Below are 23,716 nucleotides of genomic sequence, written 5' to 3' on the forward strand. Positions count from 1 at the left end.
GAGTCGCCCTTCAATGGGAGCAAGGGAGCAGCAGCTCTGCTCTGGGTACTGCAGGAGGCAGGGGCTTTAGATAGTAAAACCTCACACAGGCAGAGGTTTGCAGAAAGCAAGCTTCCCCGGGGGGTTGGTACCGCATAACCAGATGACAGGGTGCTCAGATCATGCACACGGAGGATTTCCTGGGATGGGGGTCAACCCTCAGGGTTACCACACCCAGCAGGACAGAAACCACGGAAGAACACCCAAGTCAGACTGTATACACTGTTCCCTAGAAAACTCTCTTTATGAACACTTGGCACGATCTAAAACAGTATGTTAACTGTGTATGAAATGGTCATGTCCCCCATCCTGCAAGAATTAAGCAGCCTGAATTGCAGGGGCTCTGCCTGCCTTATTTGTAACTATGACTCCACTGCACACAAATGCCAATGCCTGAAACACCGCAGGCCCTCCGATGTTTACCTATTAGCGGGCTCCTGGGGGACTGTCAGGGGTTGTGGCAAATGTGCTCTACCACATACCCCTCTTAACTAGTGGCTCTAAAGGGTGGTCCACTGACCATCTGCACCAGAATCCCCTGGGAGCCTGTTACAAATGCAGAGTCTCAGGACTCACCCCAGACCTACTGAAGCAGAAGCTCCAAGGGTGGGCCCAGCAGCCTGTGCGTTAACAGCGCCGTGGGCAACCCCTGATCCGCACCAAGGGGGAAAACCGCCGTTCTTGGCTGCACTTGGGGGAATTTCTCCACAGTAAGGGTCTGGGGAATCAGTGGAAAGCTAATTGATTGTACATGTGCTGTTGGGTTCTAGAAAGAACTCACACTGAAGTTCATAAGCAGTCTTTAGTTTGGACCAAGAATTAACCTCTCTGATCACTCTCAGGAAGCACAGGGTTCCCAGGGCCTGGCCGGCGAGCAGAGCCCAGCAAGGCCAGCACTGCTGCAAGGGGCAGGCACATGCTCACTGCTGGCAGACGCAGGATCAGCTCCTTTTGCTTCCCAGGTTCGTAAGCACCTTGAAGACAATGGCTTCTTTCTGTTTCCTGGACAGGGTTTGCACTGGTGGGTGCTCAAAGAATACATAAAGGCCTGTGTCCAACTTGGGGCTGGCTAAGCTGCACACCGACAAATGTTCTCCAGGTCTCCAAGCAAAATCAGGCCCCTCTGGGAGGCGACAGGGTACTGGGCACCCTCTCTGAAGAACTTCCACTTTTTTCATCTTGACCATGGAAACAAACAGTGGACATACAGTACAGTTAACTGTATGTTCCTTAGGCATCATGAAGGTGGTCAGTCAGGAAGCCCCAAGTCACAGAACTGTAACTGATGACCAGCACCAGAAGGGGCTGCATATTCAGGCTCTTCACAGAATGCATGAAGAAACAGGTATAGGAATGCAGAGAATGGACTAGAATCCAGAAATGATGTTCCATTTATTCGCTTAAAAAGGGGGGTGTTAGGCCATCTTGATCAATTTCCCCCAACCTCCCCAAACTTTCTCCCTTCTTTTTTCTGAAATAACCACACGCCAAGAAACACGTTTGTACAAAAACCACGTATTATTCCCCCTCACAAAATCGAGTGGCTGTATTACAGGAACAAAACCAGATCAAAGACATGAAAAGAAAGTCACCACTTATACTGAAACATAACAGTGTTAAGGATTCAGGTATTCTGTAGAATTATTACCAGCATAGTAAAAATATTTCCACCTGGATCTTTTAAATTTGAAACTGATCACATTAAAAACCTGAGGTTACAAGGGACCACAGTGTGAACCAGAAGTTCGTTTTCCTTCTAAGACCCCAGTGGGAAAGGTAAGTATTTGGAATGAGTTTCCTTTTGGAAAGACCAGCAGGAAATAGGAAAAACCCTGGCCACTGGCAAAAGGCACTGGGGTCTTTCTGGAGACAAATGCATTGGAACTGAACTCCAGGAGGAACAAGCTCATTTCCGCTGCGGAGTCCGAACGAACACAGGAACAGGTCCCCGTGGTTCCAGTACTCCGAGGGTGACCAGGGCCACCTGGTTAGAGGCAACACCTGAGGGTATGAAAGGCAAATCTTCATTGTGGTTTTATCATTATTATTTTTTGCTTTCTGATATTAAGGAAAAAAGTTCTAAGGTGTTTTACAAACACCTACCTAGACCCTCTCATATGTAAAGCTTTATAAAATATATAGAAAAGATACCCCAAAGATGTTTCACTTGGCATTCGAGACGAGACTGCCGCTGGAGGCTGGGAAGTGAAGAGGTCAGGTGCTTTGGGGCTCAAGCTCTACCAGAAACACCCTTTCCACACCCACGGGAGGACAGAGGGGAGGGGAGAGAGACCAGAGGGGAAAACCAAGAGCTCTCAAGTCACTCATCAGCAGGGTGAGAAATGGGCTCAAATTAAGGCATTTTTGTGGCTCCTCCTCTGGAATGGCATCCACTCTCTCAGCCCGCGAAGCCCGGCCCTCAGCGCACAGGGCTCTGATGGCCGAGTAAGTTCCCCGGCACCCCCAGCATCCCCTTGGCAGCCTGATGGATGCAATGTGAGGTCTCAGCAAGGGAGGGAGAGGGCACGGGCCGCTGATCCAGCCCCACCTGCCAGACCCCACCCCACCCCAAAGTACCGCTTCACCGAATTCCACGCACCCTGGCTACTGCAAGAGGTAGTGTGGGGACCTGCACCCCGCCGTCCTAACCCAGTTCCATGAGCTAAAAGGTTCGCACTATCTACTTTTCTTAAAAAAATTTTTTTAAGAGGGAGGAAAAAAGAATGCATACAAGCAATGAACAGTGGGCTAGATTCATTGGGTGACCATTGTCCTTGGCCCCTACAACTTTCCTGGCCAGTCCTGGGAACTAAGGAATGCCTTCCCAAACGGCAGCCCTCAAAGTTCATGCTGCCTCCAGACAAAGGAAAACACCTGCCCCAACCCAAGAAGCCATCTGCACAGAAAACCAGAACCTGCAGGCCTGCGGAGGGGCCTGTGCTAATGCTTGTGCCCTCCCGCCCGGTGCTAACGGGGCGCGTTCTGCCAGGCGGGGTCAAGGCCCGCGCAGTCCTCGCCCGGGAGAGCCATCGATGCAGAGTCCCTTTTTCCATCGCTGTGAACTCTGGTGCACCTATGTGTGGCAAAAGCCTCATGAAACTTCACCATCAGCACCATTCTTAGCTCAGGTAAGCAGAAATAAGGTCACTTATAATGTCTTAAGGTTTGTCCCCGCTAGCTACCCTCTCTGCCCATCACCATTTTTTGGTTCCTATTAACTTCGGGTGCTCTCCTTTAAAGCAGTAATAACCAAAAGAAAAAAAAAGATAATGATTATAAAACATTATCCACAGAGGCATAAGACAAAGCAAAAACACTACAGGAGAGCAAAAATGATAAAGACAAAGAGTACCCACACCAGGACAGGGAAGACGCAGGTTATTTTTAGAATGACCAGGGCACATTGTCGCCAAGGCTTCCCCCGAGTGCTGGCTGAAGACCTAGCACAAGGGGTGTCTGAGCACAGAGTGGGTGGCAAGAGGAATTGGGAGAGGGGATATGGGACGCGTGCTTGGGGCTGTGAGAAGAAAAATCCTGAAAGAAACCCAAGAAAGCTGAGGAACCTAAGTCTTGCCATTCCCACTCCAGCTGGTGGCGCTGGGCGTGGATGTCCCCAGCATCTTCCAGGCTAGGGTGCAGCAGAGGCGGGCGGGCCCGGAGCAGGAGGCGGAGGGACTGCATCTGCAGGAGGCGGCGGCGGCTGCTGTGGCGGAGGGGGATCTGCAAACACATCCAAGAGTCACTTGTCACTGTGAAAACACAGGGCCTTGGGAAAGAAAAACACAGGAAGTAATTTTCCCCAGGGCAAGCAACCAGTGTGGCCAGGGAGGTGCTGCCGAGCTGTGGTCTGGGCCAGGCCCATCGCAACCCCCAGGTCACTGCTCTGCTGCTTCCCCCCACCCAGGAGTGGCTGGGGGTGGGGGGTGTCTGAGGCTGCTCCACCCCCACCCCGCCCACCTCTCCCCCAAATCACTCCAGACCTTCTTAGAACTTAATCACTTTTTTATTTTATCGTATTTTAACAGTTCTAATTTTATTTCTTTAGTTAAATGCTTTCCTGAACAAGTTCTGTGTCTTTTCCTTCTCTTCCCATGCCTAGTTTAGCTGGGCACGAAATGGCCTGGCTGAGGACTTGCCCTCGGCAGCTGCTGACGGGCTGGCCAGCCCTGGGCGGCCCCACTGTGCCTCAACTGCAGTTCTTGGATTTTTGGCCCAAACTGGGTCAGGTCCTGAAGGGAATGCTAGTTTGCGTGTCTGGGGCTCTTTCCTGCTTCAACTTTAGCTGCTTTAGCTTACAAAGGAGCCCTAGGGATCATTTAATCTGAGGTTTTTTAAACCTCTAAATTTTGGCAGAAATGGAAACATATGAAACACGTAATTAAAGTGAAGCCTTGCTTACCAGTCAGTTCACCCAACCCTCCCCGCAGGCGGCTTTCCCCAAAGTGCCACGGCTCTTCGAAGCACTCAAACCCCCTGATCCGACCCCCTGTGTTGCCTCTCGGTGGAGGGAGCTAAGGCTCGCGGCGGGGAAGCCCTTGCCAGAGGAGGCTGCCCAGTGCCCGAGGGCCAAGCCAGCAGCTCAGAACCCCTGAAACACTCATTTCTGGAAAGAAGGAAGTAGGGGTAGGGGGCCTGCAACACTGGCTGACTCTCCGGGCAGGCTGGCATGCTGGTATGCTGCCTGGAAGGCGGTGAGGCAAGTGTTTTCTCCCTGAGGAAAGAGGCCACCCGCTAAACCACAACCCCTAGCCCCTGACTCTCAACAGACCGCTGTTTCTTCTACTGCTGTGACCCTACACCCCCCCCCCCCGCAACCCCCCACCTTTCTCCTATGGCCCTGCTTCGGCTCAGCGCTGAGGGGTCTGGACAGGTTGAGCCCACCTTCCCCCAGGTGGCCTGCCTCCTGGCCCTGGGCCGTGTCCCAGAGCACTACAGGCTCTCCAGGCGCTGCAGGAGCTCATGGACTTACGGGAAATCCCGTGATACCATCCAGGAGTTCGTTTCTCATCTTCCTGCTGCAGCTCCGGGAGGCCAGGACTCTTACGCACCTGGCTCTCTACTGTAAATAGGAGCTAACTCCTTGGCGCATCCATGAACTTCTAAATGAACATGGGATCACAGATGTGTCATTCTGGGGTTGCTCTCACTGGAAGGTCTGCACGAGCAAAGAGCAGGCCAGAGCCTCTGAAGCGGCCATCTGGAGGTCAAGGCTGGAGCACGGCACAGGCTCACAGGAGGAATGACCTGGCTTCCTACACACCATCGGGCCGACAGTCAGCAGCACCTGTGCCTTCTCCACTGAGCCCACCGGGCCCCCATACCCTTCACAGCATGGCTGCCAAGCACCTTGGTCTAAGCAGCCCCCACCAATATGTCCAAGTGGCTACAAGAAACCATGTTTGTTATCCCTAAACTGGTTCCTGTTCTTTTTTCCCCACCCACTGCTTTCGAACCCTGTATTGATAAAAGGCTCCTGTAGAAAAAATAACCCCCAGCAGCTCTGTAGTTCTACCAGACTCAAACTGGACAGGCTCAGACAGATAGGAGAGGAGAGCAATGTCCTGCCGGCCCCCTCAGAGCTCGGGGTCACGAGCGCCTGCCCTTCAGGGGTGCTGAGGAACACCGGCCAAAGCTGACATTCTGGAATGCACCGCCACGGGCCGCACTGTCCGTGGGCTGGCAAATCACAGACAGAGAGCAAAGCCTCCCTCCACCCTTGTCCACAGCCCTCCCAGGGAGACCCTGGGCAATGCACTCCCAGCGCACTACTTACACATGCCGTTAGGTGCCGTGAGGGTCACCCGGGGGCCTGAGATGCTCCCCGGCATTGGCGGCATTCCAGGAGGGGGAGGGCCGCTCCCAGGGGGGTGGATGTTGGCTGCAACGGTGGGAATCATGCGGCCTGGCATGGGCTGCCCAGGCATCATGGAACCTGGACCTGGTATCTGACCTGTAGAGGGAGATTTAAAGTCCTAAGGTAAGTGTACTGGGAAGAAAGGGGTCAACTACTACCCAAGGCTGCTAAATATAAACAAATACCTAACTCTACAAGAGATCTGAAATACCAATACAGCAGTATCCGTGATGATCTCTATGCCCACTTAGAAACACTTTTTTCCTGGGGAGAGGGATAACGAAGGTCTGTGGAGTGAATGACTCCCTGAACCCTGGTACGGGCAGGAAGCCCCAAGACGCGCTTACAGAAGAGGCATACTAAAAGAAAGCATTCATTCAGGTCAGTCTGGGTGAACAGCGAATTGACAGCTTCCCGAGGACACCAAACACCATGCGGAGACCACAGGAAACAGAGAGAGGCAAATCGGGGCACATCTAAGGACCACGGCTCGAGTGAAGATCGGGCTTCATGCACAGGCTTCGTGGGAAGGTATATCCAAGAGGGTTTTGGTCACTACCGTGAAATCACCACTCCCAAGGGATTCTGATTGGAATCCCTAAGTCCTGGTCACAAAAATTTCTCCCTCTGCTCCCCACCATGAAGAACCCTGTGGCCCTGAGAACCAAAGGGGTGGGGTGAGGGTGAAGTGTTTAAGAGACAACGCCTTCCTCTCTTCCTGTTGTTTTGAAGTTAATGAGGAGGCACCGGACCCAAGAATAGCGAAATGCTTCCTGCGCCCACCTTCACAGTGAGCCCTCAGAACTTCTGCAAGCTTTTTCTTGTAAAGAGATGGATGAGTTTCCGGGCTTTGCAGGCCACAGGTCACTGTCACAGTATTCGACGCCGCCTGTGCAGCACGGAAGCGGTCAGGGACGATACGGAGCCGACAGGTAAGGCTGTGTCCCCACACATCTTTATTTTTAAACTTTGAAATGTTTCATGTACCTCTCACGTGACATCAACATTCTTCCTGAGTCTTCCTCAACTGTGCAAGCTGTATAAAGCATTCACAGCCTTTGGCCTGTACAAAAACAGGCGCTGTGGCAGTCTGGCCTACAGGTTAAAGTTTGCTAAATCTTGCTCTGGTATGAGGGTGGGTGTTTATTAGTCTTTGAACTCAGTGGTTTGGCCGCTGAGCTTGGTTTTAAAGAGCTACAAACAAAGGGAGTTAGTTTAACAGATGCACACCAAGGTTGCAGCTCTTTATATAAGGGCAAATTATACTCTCTGCAGAATGAGGAGAAAGAATCTATGTGGTTTCTTTTTGTGTTAAAATCTAAGGACTTTAGTATCTATGTAAGGTCAATTGTATGAAACTCAATAAAGGTATTTAGACATATAGCCCCAAGTCAGCTGGAAAGAATGTCTGGGGTCCAATCCTGGGAGATCTGGGAGCTGGGCCTACCTGACAGCCACCGGCAGTGAAGGCACACAGAGCACTGCCGCAGGCACCCCAAGTGAAGACTCCTGTCGCTGCTTAGGAGGGGGCCCATCTTAAGACAGACACACAAAGCTTCAAGCCCGACACCGTCTACTTCCAGTGTCCGGTCCTTGACCCAGGACCCACAGAGAGAAGTCTTTCACTCCAGGGGTGTCAACGAAGAGAGCCGCACTGAGGTGCAAGAGAGCCCCTCAGGGGTACCTAGGGGTAGAGGCGGTCCACCGTCTCTGGAGGACTACTTTTTAAAGCGTGAGACATCAGCACTGTGCCCCAGACGAGCAGGGCAGCCCTCGGCCCACTGTCCCATGCTCTGTAGAGAAGTCAGGCCAGAGCCCAGCAGGGCCCCCGAGGCCCACCCGCTGAGGGACGGCTTGGTTGGGCTGTGCGAGAGGAGGTGGGAGCAGGTTTGGGCCCACCGCTGGACTGACTGAGAGGACCGCCACTCTCACACCAACGGAGCACCGGTCATAAAAGCTGTTCTGTGCCTGTGCTAGGACAGATGCGGGCTGTGTGGGGCAGTCTATGCATCTGAGGAGTGGCCGATAACAGAACAAACGGCGAGCACATTGTAAGTCACGCATGAAATAAGGGCACATAAAGGGATGGCAGGGACATTAAGGGAAAACTATGGAAGGAGCAAGCACCAGAAACTTCCAGCTACGGCAGGCTTGTGAAGACGAGGTTCTGGAGGGTATGTCAATAAAGTGAAGGTGGGGGAGTAGGGACAGTAACGGCGCAAGGCCTCGCCTGAGTTAGGCCCTCAGGAAGCAACACGAATGCCACTCCTGCTGTTTCTGAGCTGCCACTCATGTGGGTCGGTCCCCAGCCCCTCTGCGATAGCCGCATCGCCTTGTCATCGATCGCCTGAATTTCACCGAGGAGCAACAGGCTCAAAGAGGTTAAAAAAACAAAACAAAGCGCTGTTACAGAGCCCAGCTGTTCACACTTGGGTTGTCTGTGTGACATGACTCAAAGCAGAGGCCACTGTATGAGCCACACACAGAAGGTGTTGGGGACTTGAAAGGTAAGTCTCCAGGGGACAAGGTCAAAGGTTTTGGAGAAGGCAGGAACGTGGGCCTGATTTTCCAGGTGATCGAAATCTCTAAGAGCTGCACCTACCGCAGAGGAAAAGAGCTTTTGCAGAGGCAGGAGCTCTGCGAGGGGGATGGGTGGGTCGGAGTGGGAGCCACGGTGGCGGTGGGGGGGGGGGAAAGCGTAGGACTTGGCTTCCGAGGGGGTGGGGCGTGTGCCGCACAGTGAAGAGGTCAGGAGGACTTTGCTTGGGAACAGAGGGGTGGGACTGGCTGCCACTGTAGCTGATCGTGGACATTCTCAAAGGTCCCAGCGGGGGGTCCTCTGCAATGCTGTTCCAGGGGAGCTACTCTCCCAGCCCCCTCAGAGCGCCTGGGCTGCTCCCTCCCCCCCTCCCTCCCACACAGTACCCCCCAGGCCACCGCTGAGTGCGGACTTTGTATCCCATCCCCAGAGTGTCTAGGAGTGGTTCTCTAATGCTCTGTAGGGTGCTGGCACCTGCGCCCCGAGGTCATATGGGGTAAACCAAGTGCCAGCCCCACTTACGCCACACGGCTTTCTACAGGATCCGGGGAACTGTTCCTACGTGTCTATGTCCCTGGCTCCTCCGCACCACCTCTGAGAGGGAGAGCAAATATCCCCATTTCATAGACAGCAGCTCAGCAAAGTCAAGGGACTTCTTTAGGGTCACAGAACTTGTGGGGGGAACTCAGACATAAGTCTTCTGACTCTCAATCCAATCCTTCCTACCACACTCTGCTGGCTCAGTTCATGTGCAAGGACTAACAGCCAGCACTAAGACAGACAGACAGACAGACAGACAGACACACAAAAAAACCCCCAACCCTTAAGGATGTGTATTTTAATTCCAGGCATCATGTTTTCTTATCAGTTATGAGACTGCTCTGCTTCCTAATATTTAATTTAACAAACACATTATGGCTGCTTGCAGTGGGTTGGATGGTAGAGCCCAAACAGATACACACACATTCTAATACCTGGAACCTGTAAATATAACTGTATTTGGAAAAAGAGTCTTTGTAGATGTGCCAAAGTTAAAGATCTTGAGATGAGATCATTCCTAGAGTTAACAACAAATGTTCCTGTAAGAGCTCCATGGAGAAGACAGAGAAGAGAAGGCAACGTGAAGGTGGAGCAAGAGAGATGTGGCCACGAGCCAGGGAGTGCTGCCAGCCACCGGCGCTGAATGAGGCAAGAACCAGACCCTTCCCCACCACCTCCCGAGGACGTGTGGCTACTAGAGAGTGGACATCTAGTTCCTTGAACAGCCAGAAAATACACTTTTGTTACTTTAAGTTACCAAGTTTGTGAAAGGGGAAGACGTAAAGACCGTGTAACTTGCCTGAAGTCACACCGTGTGTAAATGGGGGCGCCCAGACCTGACCTGGGTACCCTGGCTCCAGAGGCGGTGGGTGAAGGCCTGCGGGGCCCGACCTCTCAGCCAGCAGCCTGTGGGACGCAACCCTGCTGCCACTACACGAGTGGGTCTGTTTTGCAGCTCCAGGCAGAAGCAATCCTCCACAGTGGCAGCACCGAGGTGCCACGGGCCGCGAGGGGAAGCTGTCCGCACACCCTGGGCAAGCCTGTGGGCTCTGGCGTCAGGCCCGCGGGGCCGCTCCCAAGGCTCCCTGCCCAGTGACAGTGGCCCGTTTCCCCATATCTTATGGCAACAAGCTGGGACAGGTCAGCTTCAGGGTTTTCCAAGACTGTAAGCCCAGCAACTTAAAAAACCCTCTTCTTTCTCTTGCTAGCAATCCCAGAGCCTTCTCACCATTTCCCTACCCTCCTGTTACAGACAGGGCGACACTGTCGCTAGGATATGGGTGCACAGGGACAAGAGGACAATGGCCCCTTGGGGGAGGTGGCAGCAAAATGGGAGGACTAGAGTGAAGTCCTGCTCGTGGGGCCTTGCACAGAAATCCTGCTGTCCTGTTACTGGGCTCGCAGTGCTGGGGTGCCAAGGGCAGCGGACCGAGAGAACAGACAGGGAGGACAGAAGACTGTCTCGCTCAAGTCTGGTCCTGCATTTGCCAGGCAGTGACAGTAACCTCACTGACTCCTCCAGGTTGCTAGGAACATGGAGCCCAGTGTCAAGAAAAGGAAACTCGGTGTCAGGGAGGGTCTGTCGCCTGGCCCAAAAGGCACAGGGAGAAAGACAGGGCTGAGGTGCAAAGGCAGGTCGGCCTGACCCTGAGGCTCACTCTCCCCTGTGCACCACCGGCCTCAGAGGGGGTCTCTCCTAGGGAAAGCTGATTTCTTGGGCTCCAATTTCAAAGGGGGTAGAATTTAAGAGAATTGGGGAAAACTACAAATCACTTTCTTTTAAAGCAACTCCTATCTTTTTGTAACTTTAACATCCTTACTTTTTCAGGTGTCTGAGAGAGGTCCCACCATTTTCAAATGGATAACAATATCTGAGGGCATTTCCATTAATTCTTACTAAATGTGACTAAGTCTGGCCTGCACGAACCCCAAACGCACAGGAGCAGGCCGAACCACACGGAACAGAAAGTGTTCATGGCCCTGGCCAGGTAGCTCAGTTGGTTAGAGCATCGTCCTGATACGCCAAGGCTGCAGGTTCACTCTCCAGTCAGGGCACATAGAAGCAGCAACCGATGAATGCCTAAGTGAAGCAACAAATCAATGCTTCTCTCTCTCTCTTCAATCAATAAATAACATTTTTTGCAACAGTGTTTATGTATATATTTTCCACTTAAAAAAATTCAGATATTTTCTTCCCCAAGAGAGAGTTGAGAGAGAGGTGAGAGCGAGAGTGAGCCAGAGGCGTGGCTTCAAAACAGCAGGGTCAAAGCATAGCTGGTGGGAGTCTGACCTACATACGAATCTTTTTTTTTTTTTTTTTTTTTTTTTTAAACAGCAGGCATCTGAAGCCTAAAAAATGGAAAGGGCTGCTAAAATTAGGTCTAGCCTTGTGGAAAAATCCCTCAGACGCTCTCAGGTTTATTAGCTCTTTTACTAAAGCGTTACGCCCGTCATGCCTAATGGAGTATTATTTAAGGAATTAATTTTAGGATGGCAGGGGCAGGTGGGAGGAGAACGGGAAACTCGGAAAGGAGGAAAGGGAGCTTGCATTTCCAGTCTCCAGCACGGTTCTAACCTCCCACAGCAGGCCCCTGGCTGAGTCCCCACAGAACGGAAACAACACAATCGAGGCCAAGGGAGGGGAAGCCCGAGCTCCCCCAAGGCGGAGGCTCCCAGCGGCCTCCGGACGCCTGCCACAGCCGCCCTTTGTTGAGGACTGGGCCCTCACTGCTCCCTTTGTGAGCGTCACCTGCCACTCCGGAAAGGGGCCCGGCACCCCTGTTATCGCATAACGAGAGCCAACCAAAGGCACCACAGATAAGAAAACCTTGGCCGATGGGATGAGCTCATCCTTTCTGCTTTTGGTGGGGCTGCGAGTGCACGGTGGCCTGGGAGGTGGCGATGACTGGCTGTCACCCTTTCCTGAGTACTTTCTCCCACGGGTAGGGCTGTGTAAGTGGGTCTACCTTGAGGGCTTAAAAAGCCAAGGGCCTAAGGCCTTAGTTAAGTTTCCTTGAACATCCTTGGCTGGGTAGCTCAATTGGTTAGAGCATTGTCCCAATACACCAAGGCTGTAGTTCAATCCCTGGTCAGAGCACATACAGGCATCAACCAATGAATGAATGAATAGGTAGAACAAAATGACGTTTCCCCCGGCCTCCCAAACATCAATCAATAAAGAATAACTTTAAAGTATTTCCTTGAACAACCAGTATTTTACTCATTGAGGCACAACAGCCTAGTTTTATCACTAAAACATCACCTCTACTGTGTCTGAGTTTTCATCGAATCAGATCAATTCCTATTCTCTTTAAGGCACTTCTAAAAATTCCTATACATCAATAATAAGGAAACTGTAAAGATATTTAAAGCAATAGGCCCTTTCCCCAGGGCCTTCCCATGGAGAGACACACACAGAGGTGCTGCTGTGGCAGCCACTCCAGGACCCTCAGGCACGGAAGCTCCAGGGTGCGCCTTTTTCTGCGAATGCCCGGGGAGGGCAGAGCTTGCACCACACCGACACACGGGACTTTCGTCCTTTCCTTTTGACTCAACCCACAGGTAGGGAAGCTTACTTCAAATAGGTGCCAAGGCCCCTGGAGCCCTGACCGCCTTACCTCAAAGAAGATGCCTAGCAGCCGGGGCGCCCTCCTCACTCGAGTAAGCAGCGCAGTCACGGGCACCTTAGGAGGTAGCGGCCTCTACCCAGGCCTCCCTGCTTCTTGGTTCCCTGCGTGCTGTCACGGATACCGTGGCCCAGGGTGTGGTCAAGGGATACCATGCATGTGACTCAAGAACCGGCTGCTGTCGTGCCTCTCCATCTTGTGCCATCTGCAGTGGCAGTCTCACAGCGAGAACTGGTGAGGCTTTAAGGCAGGAATCACTCCAGGAAAACACACTGCTTTACAACTTAAATGGAAAGACGAGATGCAGTACTCTGCATTTTCTGAGAGCAGCAGAGCCTAAGGGTGGTAATGAAGATGGCTGGGGCCTCCCCCCGTTTCCATTTGCCAAACGTACATCAGAAACATTCTACTACAGGTACTTCCTTTACCTTCTGTTGGTAGAAACAAATCACTTGGGACACTGTGTTGAGACAAGGACAAAACCCAGAAAAGGTGGGAGTCCTCAGGTGAGTTCGGAGTAGGACCAAATAAAAGGGCCGAGGAACAGAGAATGAGCAGCACGTACACAGTGCCCTCTATACAAAATTCTAAGTGTCCGAATGAATTAAAAAGGTGTGTGTGTGTCGGGGGGTGGAGGGGGGGTATAGAGGGGGACCGCAGAGGTCGCAGTAAATGGAGTATGCACAGTGTCAGCTGACACTAGCCACTCTGCCCGAGGCCTTTTGTGTGTGTGTGACAGCCCCGCAGACACCCCACTCGGAGCTGCTACTTCAACGGGCTCTGCTACATGCTGACGCCAGCTTGGTGGAGACAAGGTCCTGCACCTACACAATGACTCACCTCTAAGAACCTCAGTCAGGAAGCTGGGCACACGAAGCGCTTGGTGATAAACCTGCCGTGATCTTCTCACTGCGTCCTTAGTCTTGCTGGCTTTGAGAGGCTGGGGTTGCCCTCCCTTCACCCACCCTCCAGTCTGGCCGATGCCAGAGCTGGCCCACTGACGTGGATAACTACCCTCAGCTCCTAGCAGATGCTGTGGCCTGCTAACTTTTCCAGAACTTAGGAAGCACACACCAAAAGGACCATGGCTCACAGTGCTAGGCTTCAACTGGCAGCAAACTAGAGCCCGAAGCTGTTCTCCACCTCATGCAGCACAGAGCTGCTCACCTGCCCCGTCGGCGGGTCTCTGGGTTCTGCTGTGCCAGAGTCACCTGTCACACCCAGCTTTTTCTGCACCGGTGATACTAAGGCAACTTTTGACTAATTATGGATTTACTTTACTGTTGTTCTTAATTTACTAACACACTTGATTTTTTTTTTTACATTCAAACTCCAAAGCAACCCACAAAAGGGGCAATTACAAAATATGACTACCTTGAGTCGCTGGAGGTTTCACATGGCTGGAGGCTGTATAAATAGCCATGCAAGAAAATTGTGGCAGTGTCTACTAATGTGAACTATGCATATCCTATGGCCTGTTCTAGATGCACACGTTTGCTTGGGGACACGACAGAAATGTGTATCTCTGTCCCCAAAGATCCATACATGTGCACATTCAGAGCGGCACTTACTCTTTAGAACACTGAAACCGTCAACAGAACAAGGGACAAGTAAGAGTGGTGGAGCCCCACGATTTTAGGAAGAAAACTGCAGCCAACAGAAGAGACAACCGCTCACAACAATGTGAACGCGCCTCACACATACCATGTGCAGTGAAAGAAGTCAGACATAGACTCACTGGGTCATTCCATCCAGAGAACTGTCAAGACCAGCCCCATGAGTCTGTGTGCTAGAGATCAGGACAGGTGTTACCCTGGGAGGGAGGAGACGGAGGAGTCCGGTGGGGCTTCTGGGCACCGGTCACCGAGTCTCTTTGTTAAAACTCAGCCACCAAGATCAGCTATGATTGTTTAGTTTTCCATATGTACATCGTATTTCAATAAAAAATTGTTACTTCATCAGATTTAAGAAAAATGCTCTCATGCATATAATGATCCTTTGCAGTCACATAAGCCAATTTCAATGAGAAAGGAAAGAGAGAAAAATGACCCATTTTTATTCTAACGACTATTTTTATGAACTGTACCTCTTTTGTATCGCCTTGCTAAGAGGACAGTTGTACCTGGGCCTGTCAGTCCTGTCATGGGGCAGCGCTGGGATATCACTTTGGAATCAGACGCAGCCCAGGGTGAACCCTGGGTCCTCTATGCAGCAAGGTGTGTGGCCCAGCCATGCCTCAGCTCCTCAACAGTGACGTGAAGACGAGAATCAGGTGATGCGTGAGTGAGGGCGTGACCTTCACACACCTCTTCTCACCAGGATGTGACTTAGGGGACAAGGCAGAGCGTCTCTCTGTCCATCCTTCACAAGCTGACTGCAGATGCTGGGACTACTCAGAGGTTCTCTGTGAACTGTCGCTCGGCTGACGGTGGTCCAATACCACCGAGAACCAAATATCCAGTAGCTACACTGAACTTCAACCTAAACATTTATCCCAATACTTTCAGGAGTAAACTTCTAAAATAACTTCTGTTTTTGAAAAAATCACTCTACGATCATTACTCTGTTAGGCATTCCTATCTTCTGAAAGCTTAACTTTGAAGAAAATGGTATTTCAGACAGGGAATTTAATATCCGCTCAAGCAGACAGAGAGTAGGACTGAGGAAGAGAGCACCGTGTGTTGTGAGCCTGGCTGACTTCTAACTCTACATCCACAAACACCATTTTGATCTAGTGGTTAAGTCTCAAGATGGTAGTTAAGCGCCACAACTTCAACTTAACGTGCGTGGGGGGGGGTGTGTGTGTGTAAATGAATGCTCCCCAAAGTAAACCCAGCCCCATCTTTAAGTATAGCCAATAAAAATGAGTATCTAAAACATATTTTGGGTTGTGGATTAAAGATTCATGTTGAACCCTGGCTGGTGGGGCTCTGAGGATCAAGCATTGGCCTGCAAACCAAAAGGTTGCTGGTTCAATTCCCAGTCAGGGCACAGGCCTGGGTTGCGGGCCAGGTTCCCAGTTGGGGGTGTGTGGGAGGCAACTGATGGATGTTTCTCTCCCTCTCTCTCTCCCTCCCTTGTGCTTTCTCTACAAATAAATAAAATATTAAAAAAAGAAAGACTCATGTTGATAACACGAGTTATCAGATCATCGTTTTTGCAGCTGCGACTTCCTCAGGCAACCATGCCTGGTTATTTCCAGGAGGAGACTTAGAAAATCTGCCATTTGAGGAGGTCAGGCCAACTGACATTAGTCATGTCAGGACCTTCTCAGGCTTCCAAAGGTCTGTGTCTATTTATCTCAGCTCACCGCTGCGTGCCTTGGCCAAAGAATCCGCATCCTGTCCCAGAAGCTCAGCCCTTGGCACATCACTCCAGAGCAAGTATAAACTTACGGGACGATGGCTACTAGAGCCACATGCAACGCGCCCCTGCGCAGCCAGCCTTCCAAGGGAAAAAGCGTGGGGGATAAGTAAGCTGGAATTGAAAGGGCATTTTAGTTTTAATGATGTAGGTAGTTAAGTTTAAAAGAAGTATAAGCTCAACTTTCCAGGTGATTAAAAGGTCTTGAAGAAAAGCCAATTTGAAAGGGCTCCCACAGGCTGAAGACAGGACAATTTGGGCATGGAAAAGAATAACACCCATAATAAATGGAAACATGTAAAACATACAAAAATTCACAAAACTAAAAACATACACACACAATAGAAAAACCCCTTGCTGATCATCTTTGGAGACGGGGGTGCAGTGGGTAGCGACACTCCTCAAATAACTAGTAAGTGAAAGGATGATGCATTTACTCAGCCTTTCCTCCAAGGACTGATTTACAGGGTAACTAAGTGATTAAGGAAGAATGTTTTTTAAAAATAAAAGAGTCACTAATAAATGCAAAATTAATATACGTAAACAAGTGCAGAAGGGGCAATAAATTCAGAAATCTCACCATGCTGCAATGCTGGATGAAAACAAGGATCTAGTGTGCGTTCTCCGTGGCAGGTAAACCCTGGGTGAAACCTGACAGGGAACCTGGTAGTGGATGGCTCAGCCCAGCAACACTAAAACCACTGTCCAACATTAATGCCACGAAGAGTCAAATGACAGTGGAGGAAAAATACCAGCCCCCTAGAAGTGAACCTGAACCTGCTAAAGTATCCAGAGGAATCCTCTGGTTTATGGGAGCTGCGCGGGGTGGGGTTGGGAAGACGGGGCGGACAGGTGCAGCGACACCGTGCACCTTGAGTGTGCCACTGGGCATGCCCACTGGTCTAAGTGCTGGCTTCTTCCATTCATGAATAACATTTTTAAAAAAAGAAGAAAAAAGGAGAGGAAATTAACACGTCAAAATAGACTTAAGAGAACTATCAGCAAATGCAGCATCGGACCTTATTTGAATACTGATTCAAACATATGAAGCATTCAAAGACATTTAACTAATACTATTAGGAACTTGGGTTACTTTTCTTGGGTGTGAGGATAGCAGGCTATGTTAAAGAACAAGATTTCCATTGGCTGGAGGTACGTTTTGAAGTCTCTCCCCCGCCAAAGCAAGAGGAACATGTAAAACCTCAGTGATCTTGAAGCCGTGCAATAGGTGCTGGGGGACTATTATACCATTCTCTCCACTCTTGTCTATAGTTGAATGGTTCCATAACAAAGAAAGTTAAAAATGGCAAAAAGGTGATGGTTGTGGAAGCTGGGGCATAGAGTTCACTGTACTATTCTTTGTGTGTCTATCTTTGAAGATATCTTTTAAGTTAAAAAAAAAAAAGGGTACAGTTGCCCTAAAAGGTTCATGTTGAAGACACACAGGGACATATAGGCCCGGCAGACGTGAGGCATGCTTGAGTGAGGGTGGCTGGGTACCTGAGTGTCTCACACGAGATGCGCAGCAGTTCGAACATTTCACCTAAAATGTCACATGGTGTGTTTGAGTGTGATACTGTTACAGAATTAGAAGCTTAGGATTTTGTAATATAAAGGGACGTTACTTGTGCCAGACCCTATACATTGCCCGTTCAGAGGCCGACCGGCCTGAAGGCAGGCCCCGTTCCAAGAGGACTCTGGGAGAAGAGCACAGCAGGCATCACATGCCGGTGGCCATGAAACCAGACCTCGTTTGTCTACAACTTCCTGGATGACACGGACGTCCTGAACAGTGCTAGTCAGATGTCACCGGCAGCATGTGTAGCCCGAGGCCCGTGTCCCACGGCCACCGGCCTCGCCTGTGTGCAGGGCCCCTCTCACCTGGCTGGGGTGGGTGGGGTGGCGGCATCTGGTGCTGCATCAGAGGGTAGGGCGGGGGCTGCTGGTGGGGCATCATGCCGGGGTGCCCCGCTGCTCCCAGGGGCGCCAGGCCGGGCCCTCCCGAGTGCTGGTGCCCTGGGGGTGGGTTCTGCCCATGCTGCTGCTCCATCTGCTGGCGGGCCCGCAGTTCTGCGTACTTGAGCTGCTCCATGTGGAAGTTCTGGCGTTCAGTAAGCAACTGCTGCCTCTGCTGTTCTAACTGTTAAGAAAAGGAAGGGGAAGAGAAATGATACCAGGAGAGGCTCTCGGGAATGGGTGGCACCCAGGCCATCTACCCAATCCCTCAATTCCCTGTTCCTTGCCACCGTAACACAGCTACCTCCCCTCCTGCAACAGCTACAGGGAGAAAAGGAGTTCCTTTATTTAAAAAAAAAGATTTAAAAAATTTATTTAGTTTTAGCGAGAGGGGAAGGGAGGGAGAAAGAAAGGGAGAGAAACATCGATGCGCGAGAGATACAGCAATCAGTTACATGCCCCCAACTGGGGACCTGGCTCACAACCCAGGCATGTGCCCTGACCAGGAATCAAACCAGTGACCCTTCAGCTCACAGACTGTCACTCAGTCCACTGAGCCACACCGGCCAGGGCCAAAACATTGTTTCTTAAGTAGCATATTTTCATCTGGATGCCTGTTATTGGGGTCAAGGTCTTCTCCGTGTTGTTAAATATAAGGTCTGCTGTTCCTTATGACCTTCACCAGTGGGTCTACTGTTCTCTGGATCCACTCAGGACACACCATCTTCTCTATTTGATAGGCATTCAGGTATCTAACAAGTTTCCATACCTGCCTTGATCTTCCCCAGGTGAAACAAGCCCCTGCTGTCCTTGTAAGAGTCCCTCAGAGCTAGTATTCCAAGTGTCCCCAACCTTCCCAGATGCTCTCTTCTGGATGGGACCCTTTGAGTTACTAGTTTAAATGTGACACCAGAGTCACACTGTTACATCTTCTGAGTGTGTGGTTGTGGCCTTAGCGGCAAAGATACCATTTTCTATGCGGAACTTTGGCAGTGCTGCCATAAACTTTAGCTTTCAAGTACCCTAAATTATACTGGGTGACAAATTCACAGTACATTTTAGATGTCTACATAAAAGTTTGCATTCATCTTGGCTTGAAGAATACAGGCATTTCAATATTCAAGATAATCTTTCTGAAACCCAAATTAAAACAGAGAGAAAAAGAGCCTATGTGCCAAGAAATTCAGAAACCATATGCCTGACAATAGTTCAGAGAATGGAATGCTATCAGAATTAATTTAATTCAGACTGAAAAAGAATATCAACTTGAAAAATAAAAATCTACATTTCTGGAAGTAGTATAAAGATCATAAGGAAGGTTAATAGATCTATTTCTTTTCAAAGTGGTTTGCAAAGTTTCCTGTAGTATTGACACTTTGGACAAACAACTGCTGTGGGGCTGTCTTACGCATTGGAAGATGTTCAGCAGCACCCCTGGCCTCTACCCACTAGTAGTCAATGGTATCCAAAATATCATACTCCAAATATCCAAATCAATAAAGTTACTGGTGAAAAAGAAAAATGTATTTTTTATTTTATGAAAAAAACTAAATGAACTTTTTGGCCAATTCAATACCATTTTAGCTTCAGGAGCAGCCAATTCTACAGATAAATACTGTACACTATCCCAGCAAGTCTAGGCGGAATATGCATGAGAATCAGCCTAAGAAGCTGGGCTGTGGGCAGAGAAGTGCCGTGGAATCAAGGGAGAAGCATCACAAGTCGTGGGGTGCAGCAACTAGGGAACCTGCAGGGACAGACAGGGTGCGGGGAGATGCGCCAGGGATGCAGCGGGAGGTCACGCGACCAATGAGGCGGGGGGGGGGGTGGTAAGGCTCCCCCCTGCCCCTGTAGGTTAGGCTGCTTCAGAGTCTCCCCAGGAAGGAGGTCTTTCTGAAAGGAACGACTTTGTGAGCAGCGGAGAGTCACCAGGAGGGCGTGAGACTGGGCGCGACCACAGTCGTGACAGGCTGGCACGGCCTCTCCTTTTTCCAGGGAGGGTGACCTCAGAAGTGTAAAGATTGGCCTGGCTTAGCCTCTTGCCCCATTTGCAGGTTGAGAAGGGAGCTTCGGGATGTAAACAGTCAGAGAATCCCGGGGAAGGCCGGCTCTGCAAGACTCCTCGACAGGGAGGCAATGTCAGTGAGAGGCAGACCGATAGATAACACGGGGACCTCAAGGTTCTTTCTGACTCTAAGTCCTAGCTTTTGCTTTCTTTTAACCATTCTTTCTAGGAAACTGAGGACTTTGCTGAGGTTACACTTGAAGAAGCTGCCAAAAAAGGACCTCCCATGTTCCTGTGGAGCCACTATTGGTCTGGACAGCTTGGCGTAAGCCCTGCAGTTATGTAAGGACTGTGGAATTTAGGTCAAGATCTGCCTTATAAAGACACTGCGCTGTTACTGGAGGGGGATTTTGTGTCTTTGAGGGAGAATTTTACTCTCTGCATTACCTATCTGAGTGGTTTGAAAAAACCCAAAAAACAAAAAACCAAACCAGCTTTCTTTGGGAGCTAACCTTAATATCAAGGTATCAACCTTGGGGAAAAATATTGTCTAATTTTCCTTGCCTACAATGAACTAACCTCAATTACATTATTTTTTCACGAGATTCTTTTGTCATTTCAAAACACAGAAGGTAATTAAAAGAAAGTAATTAGAAGAATTAAAATGGATGAGTGATTAAACACTCCCCCACAAGGAAAGCCCAGTTTAAGCGTAAGCTCTAAGGCGGGGTGCACCGGCCCCCGGAGAGGAGCACGACAGCGGTTGGCCCCAGGAGGGCCTGCACAGCCGTGTCACGGGCCCGCCCTGGCGCCGAGCAACAGAAATACCGGTCCCGCGTGCACACCCTGCCGTGGCTGAACGGGGGGGCAGCCGGGGGAAGGCTGCCCCCACTTCTGTGGCAATCAGAAGGAATGGGGCCTGGGACTGTCTGAGGAGAGCATTACAGTGCTGAGAAAATTTTAAATGTGCTTAACCAATGACCCAGTAATTCTACATCTAAAAATCCGCCCCAGAACACTGTTATTAAAGTATTAGTTTTGATGTACAGTTATTTCTAAGATACATGGAGTGCAATAAAAGAAAAAAACCAAATTGCAACAATATTTATAACATAATTCCAATTATATTTAAAAAATTTGTGTCCAGCTATAAAGACATACACAGAGAAAATGTTCTGGAAGACAGCAGATTATAAACAGTAATTATTCCTAGCAATAAAATTGAAGGTAGGAGAGGCTTTGCAATTTATTCATGTCTTTAATACTTGAAAAAACTTGCATTGCACACACTATTTTTGTCACCAAAAAACAAAATGCTAAAACGTGCCCCAGTTGTATGCCACAGACATCTCAATTTCTTCTCTCTCCTTTCCATTTCCCAGGACTATGGATCAAATCCCAACAGCTAAACCGAACAAATTACTCCCCGAAAGAGTAACTGGGTGTGAATGAGTCCGTTCACTTTCTTTCACGGCCGCAGCCCGGCTCTCAGGCCGGCTGTACACAGAGCTGCCTGCAGCCGTGCCCTGAGACACATCCGCCCGCTGCATTCAAACCCTGCCCTGCTCGCCCTTCACTCCGGTACCGTGGGTCCCGGCGGAACTGAGCTCCACAGAGCCCTCTTCTGCTCCCAGACACCAAACACAGGCACAGCTGCATGTGCAGCTGAAGTGCACACAGGGCTCTTCTCCTGACTTATCTGCATAAAGCGGGGAGTGGGGTGGGAAGGAGTAAAAGAAGGTGGGGGCCACAAAACCCACCCACACTGTCCAGGCTGAACTACCAGCTAAGGCTGGAAGCATCCACACTTGGCCTCAGACTGAAGTAAATAATCACACCTTCAGTTGAAACGTTTGATGTCAGTGACCAGACCTCTACTTTAGGAACACCCAAGTCCCAAACAGACACGTCCATTCCTCCTCACACCTGTGGGAAACACCACGGCTGTTCTGCTGCTTACACGTGTGCTTCGGGGCACAGAAACCCGAAGGGGCAGAAGCACCACTGCTGGGACTGGTCACTGTCCTCAAGCAGGGCCCTTGCTTCCTGAAGCCATGCACCTTCTTTGATTCAAAACTAAACATTCTCCTGGGTGCAACTTTCTTAATCTCCAATGAAACTACCCAAGACGTAATGGTCCAACAATCGACTCAGGTGCCTGACAGGCAGCACAGACAAGTTACTACAAATATGTAGAGAACAGAGTTAAATACAATTCTCCTGGGGCAGTAGGAAATTCACTTTTTGGATTCTTGTTCTTTCTTCCTGAATTTGTCACAAAGTATAGCAAATTTTTCTAAACCTACATCCTACGTGTGACAATGCCCTATTAGCAGTAACTTTAAAATCTATCCAGAACCTTTGCACTGCATGGTATCTGCATTCAGCAGTTTATTTCTGCTGGGTGTTCAAAGGACAGTGCAATATAAATTCAGTATCTGGCATTGTTGGTTTTCTTGGCTTTGTGCATGTTAAACCTGGTATGTATTGATACAGTATTAAAAAAAAAATCTATCCAGAACTCGACTATTTCTCTTCCCTTACGGCTGCAATCCCGGAATGAGCCACCGTCATGGCACGAGGATCACCTTAACAGCTCCTCACCGCTCTCCCTTTCCTGGCCACTGTACGTAATTTATTCTCTATGACGCAGCAGATAGACTGATCCCTGCTGAAGACCAAGGAAGATCAGGCCAGCGCTCTGCATTTAATCAATAGTTTCACTGAATGCACAGAATAGGCCTGCGATTACTCCACATTCGAATCCGAGGAAACGGAAAGGCCACGGCATGGCTCACAGGAACCTCTGCGACTCGGCCGCCACTACCCGACTCTGCCCTTTCACTGCCCGCCCCATGCCTGCCCCAGCCCGCCCATCTCCTCCTCAGTCCCCACACGCCACGCACCTCCTGCCCCAGAGCCCCGAGCAGGCTGTTTCACGCTGAGAAGCACCAGCCCAGCTCTCAGTTTCTCAATAGGCCCACTCCACTGCCAGCACTTAACGCTGGAATGCATCCCTTCCCTCTTCTAACCTCCCCTCCCCAACCCGTAACAAACAGGTAGGTACAGACACACAGTATATAGGGGTTGTCCAGGAAGAGTCCAGCCATTGCTAATATAATGGTTTGTGTGACATCGATGTAACCTGGCAGCCAAGGAGAGTGGACTGGAATGCGCATGTGTGAACAATGATGACTTCATTGTACTAGTCAGTGGGGGTGGTAGATGCTGCTGAGTGGGAGTGTGTACTGTGTGGCTGTCGCATTCAAAATGACTGAGTGAGTAGAGCAACAAATCTGCATCAAATTTTGTGTTAAGCTTGCACATTCCTCCACAGAAACTGTGTTTTCGGGTAATTCAGAAGGCCGCATCTGTGGGCAACTGGTGACTGGCAGCTTCATCATGACAACATACCCACTCAGGCATCACGTCTCGTACAGAGTTTTTTGGCGAGACATCAAATCACCCAAGTGATTCAGCCCCTCTACAGCCCAGATTTGGTCCCCTGTGACTTCTGGCTTTTCCCAAAACTAAAAACATCTTTGAAAGGGAAGAGATTTCAGACCACTGATAAAATTCAGGAAAATTTGACAGGACAGCTGATGGCAACTGGGAGAACTGTGTGAGATCCCAAGGTACCTACTTTGAAGGGGACTTAAGTATCACTGTCCTGTGTACAATGTTTCTTGTATCTTCTTCAATAAATGTCTCTATTTTCCATATTACATGGCTGGATACCTTGTAGACAGACCTCATTTATGTATGCATACACATACATAGTATGTAACACCTTA

General features: G+C 50.0%; 1 protein-coding gene and 1 non-coding gene across 3 annotated transcripts in view; one reads left to right on the top strand and one right to left on the bottom strand.

Moving 5' to 3' along the window:
* Positions 1-3,342: 3,342 nt before the first annotated feature.
* SMARCC1 (SWI/SNF related, matrix associated, actin dependent regulator of chromatin subfamily c member 1) overlaps positions 3,343-23,716 on the bottom strand; it is a 112,369-nt gene continuing 91,995 nt past the window's right edge. The window contains exons 26-28 of one of the 2 annotated variants that reach the window (XM_054594632.1): positions 17,843-18,101; positions 5,813-5,989; positions 3,343-3,759 (exon numbers count right to left, since the gene is read on the bottom strand). In XM_054594632.1, coding sequence (XP_054450607.1) covers positions 3,668-3,759; positions 5,813-5,989; positions 17,843-18,101 — 528 coding nt within the window. In that variant the 3' untranslated portion in view covers positions 3,343-3,667. Of the gene's footprint in view, positions 3,806-5,812; positions 5,990-17,842; positions 18,102-23,716 lie in introns of both variants that reach the window. The other variant, XM_054594633.1, reaches the window with a different exon arrangement.
* Positions 22,285-22,420, top strand: LOC129087819 (small nucleolar RNA SNORA8). The gene has a single exon (XR_008530942.1). It is a non-coding gene; the product is annotated as a small nucleolar RNA SNORA8 (small nucleolar RNA).

The sequence above is a fragment of the Pteronotus mesoamericanus genome, unplaced genomic scaffold, assembly GCF_021234165.1.
Source record: "Pteronotus mesoamericanus isolate MK-2021 breed Mesoamerican mustached bat unplaced genomic scaffold, CSHL_Meso_final scaffold_533, whole genome shotgun sequence".
NCBI lineage: Eukaryota > Metazoa > Chordata > Mammalia > Chiroptera > Mormoopidae > Pteronotus > Pteronotus mesoamericanus.